Source organism: Lygodium microphyllum, chromosome 6, assembly GCF_053477565.2.
Source record: "Lygodium microphyllum isolate KBCC chromosome 6, Lygodium_microphyllum_v1.1.10, whole genome shotgun sequence".
Lineage (NCBI taxonomy): Eukaryota > Viridiplantae > Streptophyta > Polypodiopsida > Schizaeales > Lygodiaceae > Lygodium > Lygodium microphyllum.
The window spans coordinates 55134317-55142385 of NC_141140.1; the positions used below are offsets into that span (position 1 = coordinate 55134317).

The window sequence follows — 8069 nt, forward strand, 5'->3', positions numbered from 1 at the left end:
AAGTCGACAACCTGTAAATGGCCCCACGTATTTCTGGAGTAAGACATCATGCGATCGCGATCAGTAGTACAAACTGCCACAAATAAGAAAGCATTATGAACAATGGCTACACTCCAAATAGCAAAATGCGCATGACAATTACAATCCATTCGTAGTACAAACCTGACATATCTTATGCCAGTCATGGGATTTTAGCCCTGATAATTTGTCGTCTTTATAAAATGCAGACCTGAGAGAACACATCATACCCGTCAGAGTGCGGATAGACTTGACTACTTGCTTCACAATGCGCTCTTCTTTAGTGGACAAAACCCAAGGAGCACGAGGTAGCTGCACGCGACCATCAGCACTCGACTGCGGCCAAAGCACCTCCATCTTACCTACCTCCTTCAAATCCATTCGTGCCCCTATAGTGTCTCTCTTTTCTGTGATGTGGTCCCATAGCAAGCTGCCCAACACAAGCACAATTCGACATTGAATTATGGCAAGAAAATCTACCACAAAACAATAGTTATAATGCTCGAGGTAGGATTTCAAAGTCTTATTGATTTCAATCGATCATGGATGCCATACTATGGGTAGGTTGCACTCACTAAGAACAGAATTGGCGATTCACCTCATCTTCTCTCCATCATCAATAGATTTCTCCTTTACCATTTACTACTCACCCACATTCTCTCCACACTATTCCACACTACAATCTCTATGAGGGCATGAGATTGGGATCTCCACAGATACCAAAGCATGATCTCTAGCTTGATGGTTGCATATATACTACTACTACTCGTGGAATAAATCTTAAAATAGTTATTATGCTCAAATATATGCTTGTTAGAGCAGAAATTTGTTCCTAAGACTATTCTAAGGAAGAAAGAGGGTTAATGATAAAAGAGTATCCTTCCTTGCAAGTGATTTTATATTATATTTATTAATTAAAATTGATAGTTGAGGATGAGTTTCCTAAGAGATCTTGTGGTGATGCTATTTTAGTTTTGCGAAGTATATGAATGATGTTGTTTTAGTTTTTTGTATTTGTCTTTTTAAGAAGAGATTGATTTTTATGGAATATCCAAAGTTATTTTTGGATTTACGATGAAAAATGAATGTTTTTCATACTGATAGACTGATTGCCTTCATTGTATACTTGCATGGTGGAGGCTAGGACAAACCCCATATATGAGAGGTCTCTTTGCAAGAAGAACATTATGCTAGGAGGCACAAGTATGCTAGGGCTCTCTAGCCATATATCCCTTAGGTTTGTTGAGGATCGGCCTGACCCCTATGAGTCTAGGATGAGCTTATTGTAAGGTCTTATTTACTTTTCTCTCTTCCTCTCCCTCTCTCATTTCCTCTCCCTCCCTCACCCTCACCCTCTCTTTCTCTCTTTCTCTATTAGGTTTAATGATTTTTTTCTATTTTTCTCTGTCCTCTTTCTCTCTTATTTCCTTTTCTCTCTTCCTCTCCCTCTCTCATTTCCTCTCCCTCCCTCACCCTCACCCACACCCTCTCTTTCTCTCTTTTCCTATTATATTTAACATCTTTTCTCTCTTTTTCTCTCTCCTCTCATTCTCTCATTTCCTTTTGCTCTCTTCCTCTCCTTCTCTCATTTCTTCTCCCTCCCTCTCCCTCTCTCATTTCCCTATTATGTTTAATGTCTCCCTCTCCCTCTCTCTCTCTCCCTCTCCCTCTCCCTCCCTCTCCCTCTCTCATTTCCTCCCTCTCCCTCTCCCTCTCCCTCTCTTTCCCTCTCTCTCCCTCCCTCTCCCTCTCTCATTTCCTCCCCCTCCCTCTCCCTCTCTTTCTCTCTCATTTCCTCTCCCTCTCTCAATATACACAAATTATACAAAAAAAAAGTAAAAGAGAGAGAGAATGCACTCTCCCTCCCTCTCCTTCTCTCATTTCATCCCCCTTCCTCTCCCTCTCTCATTTCCTCCCCCTCCCTCTCCTCGGGGGGTTTACTATATATATGTTCTCTATATAACGTGCGTTCATGGCCTTCATTAGTGACCCCCCCCCGAGTCCCTTTTCCATTTCCTCCCTCTCCCTCTCCCTCTCCCTCTCCCTCTCTTTCTCTTTCTCTCCCTCCCTCTCCCTCTCTCATTTCCTCCCTCTCCATCTCCCTCTCCCTCTCTTCCTCTCTCATTTCCTCCCTCTCCCTCTCCCTCTCCCTCTCCTCTTTCTCTCTCATTTCCTCTCCCTCTCTCAATATACACAAATTAAACCCTAAACAAGTAAAAGAGAGAGAGAGAATGGACTCACCGTAAAGATTTGAAGAAGGGTTTGGTGGCTCCTCTTCGCGACGGCGGCTCCTCCTCTTCTTCGCAAACGACGATGGCGGTGGCGGTGGCGGCGGCGGTGGCAGCGGGGGTGGTGAGAAGCCTTCTTTCTCTCTTTCTCTCCCTCTAAGCAAAACGGTCGCTCTCTCTCTCGCTCTCCCTCTCGAAAACTTTCACGAATGCGCGAAATGAAACACGCTCGGATTTCGGCTCGCGTTTTTTTTTCTCTGTGGAGCGTCGCTATTTGCACGACGCCGCTATTTATCGTCGCTATGGCTTGATATCCTTGTAGTGTTAGTTGTGAGGATTTTGAGAAAAATTTACTTTATCCTACTTACAGTTTGGAGATAAAATAATAAGTGAACTCTATTAAAAATACAAATATGAGATTTGCTTGATTGTAGAAGATATCTTATTATAACATTATTTTGGTTTCTCTTTTTAAAGAAAGAGATGTAAGAGAAACCCCTTAAGGGGCAAAAAAGAAAGTCCATCTTTCTCCTAATTGTATGTAGGGACTAGTAGTCACTCAAGCTCTGCTTGGGTTGTGCTTCTACATGTGATTACTTAGGCCCAATGGTGAACCCTCACATGTGTGATGTCACGAGTGTGTAGTTCTAAGATGTGCCTCAATGTTGTATCTTTTTGTATTGTCAATACAAAGAATCCCTTATTGATATATCTTGCATGTCTTTTCATTGTGCCATTTCTTTACCTCGTGGCCGGTTATGACTTGAAGTCCTGTGAAAGTCCATAACCGCCCTTGCCCCGACCCCCTTTGAACCACCCCCCTCGAAGGTCGATTGTAAACATGTGATCAGAATAGCGTGTGGCACCTCGGTTAGACAGCCATGTTGAAGCAATAGTGTCTACAATAATTTTCGACTCAGGTGTTGTGCATGCAGGTGAATGAATAGCTGGCAGCCATGTCGAAGCAGCTGCTTGTGACTAATTAGTTCTTTAATTAATTACGTCCTACCATGCAGCTATCAATACCTTACCTTGTTGGTTACGTAATCTGGATGTGCGTTTTTTTTTGTGTGGCCGCTTTATATAATCATCTGAAAATAGCGGCGTGTACGGGATTAGCAGCGCTGCTGCTGCTTCCTCTTCTTCTCGTATTAGTAGTGATTACTACTTGAAGGCGAATGTTGGGCAGCCATAGTTATGAGTGACTGTCATTCCTTGAAGGCGAAGAATGAAGATTGGGCAGCCATGTCGACGCAGCAGCTGCTCGTGGCGATGGCGGTGGCGATGGTGGCCACTCTATGGATGTGGGATCCGAGGGGGGTGGGCCCGCTGGGGGGTTTCCGATATAGGCCCATGAAGCACACGCTGGCCCCTTACCAGGCGGTGATGAGTGCATGGCCCCGCGACCCGCAGGACCGGCTGGGGCGCTGGGCAAGCCCTCGATTCCGCGGGGAGATCCATGGGCCCGAGTCCCTCCTCTTCGACAGCCAAGGCCGGGGCCCTTACACAGGTCTCGCTGATGGCAGGCTCGTGAGGTGGATTCCTAATAACCATTCTCATGATCCCACCAGTACTGCAGCTCCTCAAGGAGGAGGAAGATGGGAGCTCTTTGCTTTGCCTTCTGTCATATGGTACTCTCTCTCTCTCTCTCTCTCTCTCTCTCTCTCTCAGTACTTTGCCCACATACTTGCATCGACATGGTCCCAAGGTATTCCAACCAAATACAATTCAACAAAGGGACATGCCCACAATCACTTAAGAATTATGGGTATGTAAGTGAATAGTTTTGTCTTTGAGTAAAGAGTCTTTTAACATTAAGGCTCTGTTCATAAATGGTGATATGTAAGGGCTTTCTCAATATTATGCATAAGTTCTCTCTGTACCCACATCCCTAATGTATAAGTACTACTACTCATATCTCAACATATGTGTCTAAGTATGAAGTATGTATATGTATGTGTCTAACTTGTACACATTATTGTTTTAGCCAATGGGGGTATGTACAATGATCATTCTCAATATGTATCCACAAAGTTGTGTACATACAACTTGTTACTCTGGGTGTCGCTTCTTGGTATTGACACTTGTGGATATGTAGTCGTTATGTCCTAGTCACCAAGGAGGGTTAGCTACTGATAGTGGATAAAGAATTCCACAAAAATGTGCATGTGCATGTCATCAATATGCATGCCTGTTTATGTATAAATGAAGGACAATGTGTACGGAGGGTAATAAGATCACATAAGTCAATATATTCATCTCTGCTACATTAAATTAGAATGCTCCATGTTCAGGAATTCAAGTTGCCTGGATGATAACACCATCAAACTCAACAAGCCACGGGATGAGAGATCATGCGGGAGACCTTTAGGGCTAAGGTTCCACAAGGAAGACCATCATCTCTACTTTGCAGATTCCTATTATGGGCTGTTGAGGGTGCAGCCTGAGGGTGGCATTGCCAGCATTTTAACTCAGGAGGCCGGTGGGGAGCAAATCAAGTTTGCCAATGACTTGGATATTCACCAGAATGGATCAATTTTCTTCACTGACAGCAGTGCGCGCCATAACAGGCTGTAAGATTTGATTTAATTTAGCTGCATTTCTAACCCCAGCTATATCTTTGATTCTTTGAACATGTTGCACCACATAATAATTTGATAATATCTGTACCTGTGATGCATGCAATATGACTGTATCTACTTATTAAGCGCACAGCAATGAGCATTCTTGCACTTGTGTTAAGTTGCAACAGATACTAGAATGTCATGCAAGATGTGTCTCTGCTCATTTTGCCGATTTACGAACATCCTTGCTATTGAGTCCAGGTTAGTTCTCTGAATGTGTAACTACGCAGTGCATTAAAACGTATGACATACAATAATGATGTGTATTCATTTGCAAATCTATAACCATCCTTGCTATTGGGTCTAGGAATACATACAAAAGCAGTAGATTAACAATGCACACCTTGTTTGCTTTGCCAGAAGAACCAACAACTCACCAACAAATTGATGTCTGCTTGTGTATTTCAATGCAACTCTCAGGGAGCATTTAAGGATCCTTCTGGAGGGAGAGAACACAGGAAGGCTGCTGAGATATGATCCAGACACCGAAGAAACTTCAGTAGTCCTTAAGGGCTTATCTTTTGCTAATGGTGTGCAGCTCTCTGAGGACCAATCCTTTCTTTTGATCACTGAAACAACAAACTGCAGGTGAGATGAGCACTTCTTCTCTGAAAGGTTTTTTACCTTTGTATGTGGAACAGGCAAGCACAATTGCTTTCACATTTATTTGTGGAACAACTGATCACCTTTGTGATCTCTTTCCCTGTTCAACCCTTACTGATGAACAACCTATACCTATATAATAGTCCATGGTTTCTCTCTCTTTGTGAAACATAGATAACTTGCTGAGTTTAGCAAAGGCTTAAGAACAATTAATCTTGAGGTTGTGGAGCAACTAATTGCAAAAAATGCTGAAAGAGCAATGCTGTGTTCAATGCTTTGCAGGATTTTAAGATACTGGTTGGAAGGATCATCCAAGGGCAAGCTGGAGGTGTTTGCTGATCTACCAGGCTTCCCTGACAATGTGAGGATCAATGAGAAAGGCCAGTTTTGGGTGGCCATAGATTGCTGCCGGACATGGCTACAAGATGTCTTTAGCACCAGGCCGTGGCTCAGGTCAGTAAATAATCGTATAATGATGAGCCTGCTTGCTAGCCATCTTAGATCCCTATCTTATATCTGCCAAAAGTCTCTAATATTCTTTGGTAGACCCCTGACTGTTACACAAAATAGGAGACTATCAACATGCCATGTTGCAGTAGATGCTGGCTTCCACAGCTATTGATTCTTCTGTTACATGCCGTGTTGTAATTTATTACAACTAGATGTTAGACCCCTGACTGTTACATGCCATGTTGCAATTATTACAATACACGGTAGGCCAGAGGGCAGTGGCTAGACCCCTGAGTGCTACATGCCATTTTGCAATTGTTACAATTGTATGGTAGACTGCTAACTGTTACAGAAGATAGGAGACTGCCTTCATGCCTTAATAGATGCTGATTAATACACAACATATGAGGCTACCAGCTCTCCTCTTACATGCAATGTTGCGATAGATGCTAATACAGCCCATGACCTTCATATTGTAGACAAGATTAGGGGTCTGCTTGGCATATTATAGGAGACTTGTAGCTGTCCTGCCACATAACATTTTGCAATAGATGCTGGCAGTTAGTTACATTCATGTGAATGCTGATAAAATTTGTTTGATTTATGTGAATGTGGTGCAGGTACACTTACTTCAGGCTGCCTCTGCCTGCAAGTTTCCTGTTCAAGATCGTGGGCATGCGCATGTATACAGTTATAGCCCTCTTTGATTCTGATGGGAAGGTGGTGGATGTTCTGGAGGATGCACAAGGTCGAGTTGTCCAGCTTGTTAGTGAAGTGCAACAAAAGGGCAACACCCTCTGGATAGGCACAGTGGCCCATCAACAGATTACAACCTTCACCTACCAGGATTGATACAGGAAGAGCTTATGTGCCACTAGCAGGTACATGAGACATGACTGTTGGCAAGCAAGATCTGTATCTCACTACCATAGCATGTGTATGAGACACATAGGATTCTAGAAATAAGGAATTGGACCCAGATTGGCAGCATCCTTAGCTAATGCTATAAGTTGCAAGAGGGATATTGAATCACATTTGGCCGTAGTCACAGGGGATGTCATTCCACAAAGGTTGGAACATTGGAACATGCTGTCATGATTCATAACCCTTTGGAACTTGGAGGGTGATCATGAGCAAGTTCCCCAATCATGAGAGGCATACCACTTTTGAGGGTAATCATGAACAAGTTCCCCACTTGTGAAAGGCTTGCTAAAAGTGGTAGAGCTTCCTTGTGATGTGTTCTATCATGCCTACAATATGAAGAGTCTACACAAGACCCCACACCGTCTACACAACACTTGTTGAGAGCCAAATCCTTATGGAGATTCCTCTCTAGTTGGATGGAGGATGCAGGTCTGCATGCAGTTTAAAATAGATGCCAAAGGGATTTGGTTTGGCACTTTGGCTCTCTTCAAGAAGAAGTAAAGGGTGCCTTGTGGAACATGGCCCGCGAAGTTGCCATTAGAGCCATCTGGCTTCATAGGAGTGCTAGCTATTTGGCAAATGCTCTCATTATGCTACTTTGAATTTTCAAGAATGTAAGCTTGGGCTTTTGATAGTTCTTAGTGGTCTAGGTAAGAAGGTCTCTATTTATAAGACTTTCTAGAAGGCCTTTCAAGGGAAGTTAATTAAGCCAATTAGTTAGAACCGGTCCCCCAAGGTTCGGAGATAAATTTTTAAGAAAGAGAAACAGTGTTCACGAAAAGCATTTTTGGTAGCGAATACAAAAACCTCTAACTCAACATTTTGGAGGGATTTTTGAATCAATTACATACATTTGTAATTTTTATAACTAAAAATTTTGAAGGTTTCAATGTTTTAAACCTTGTTCTTTTAATTTTGAAGGTTTTTTGGAATTTTAAAATTCACTTTACATATAACTTTAGCTTTTTGTGAATAGTGAAGAGGAAGTAAATCAGTTTCAACATCATTTGAGAAGTAGCCTCTATTGAGACAGTAGTTTATATACAAGTTTTAAAAATATAACTATATTTTGAGAAATTTGAATGGGACATCTTTTCTTATTCCAAAAACTTGAGAAGGATTTTTCCCAAGGTGAACTAGTTCTAGGTTGAAGTAAACCCATCTTTTTTCCGACCTTGCGTCTTCCTTCTTTTTTGGGAAAAATGAAAATATTTTTTGTTAA

General features: G+C 42.4%; 1 protein-coding gene across 1 annotated transcript; it reads left to right on the plus strand.

The window, feature by feature from the left end:
* Positions 1-3371: 3371 nt before the first annotated feature.
* On the plus strand, positions 3372-7670 carry LOC148034581 (protein STRICTOSIDINE SYNTHASE-LIKE 13-like). The gene is made up of 5 exons (XM_087680546.1): positions 3372-3877; positions 4541-4819; positions 5291-5458; positions 5756-5926; positions 6544-7670. The coding sequence occupies exons 1-5, from the start codon at positions 3444-3446 to the stop codon at positions 6773-6775; spliced, it is 1284 nt and encodes a 427-aa protein (XP_087536672.1). The 5' UTR covers positions 3372-3443; the 3' UTR covers positions 6776-7670.
* Positions 7671-8069: the final 399 nt, after the last annotated feature.

Excerpts from the sequence above, each read along its gene's own strand:
- LOC148034581 (XM_087680546.1), top strand. The coding sequence starts at position 3,444 with ATGAGTGACTGTCATTCCTTGAAGGCGAAGAATGAAGATTGGGCAGCC. Across the intron at positions 4,820-5,290 it reads AGTGCGCGCCATAACAGGCT|GGAGCATTTAAGGATCCTTC; the intron begins GTAAGATTTGAT and ends TGCAACTCTCAG. Across the intron at positions 5,459-5,755 it reads ACTGAAACAACAAACTGCAG|GATTTTAAGATACTGGTTGG; the intron begins GTGAGATGAGCA and ends AATGCTTTGCAG.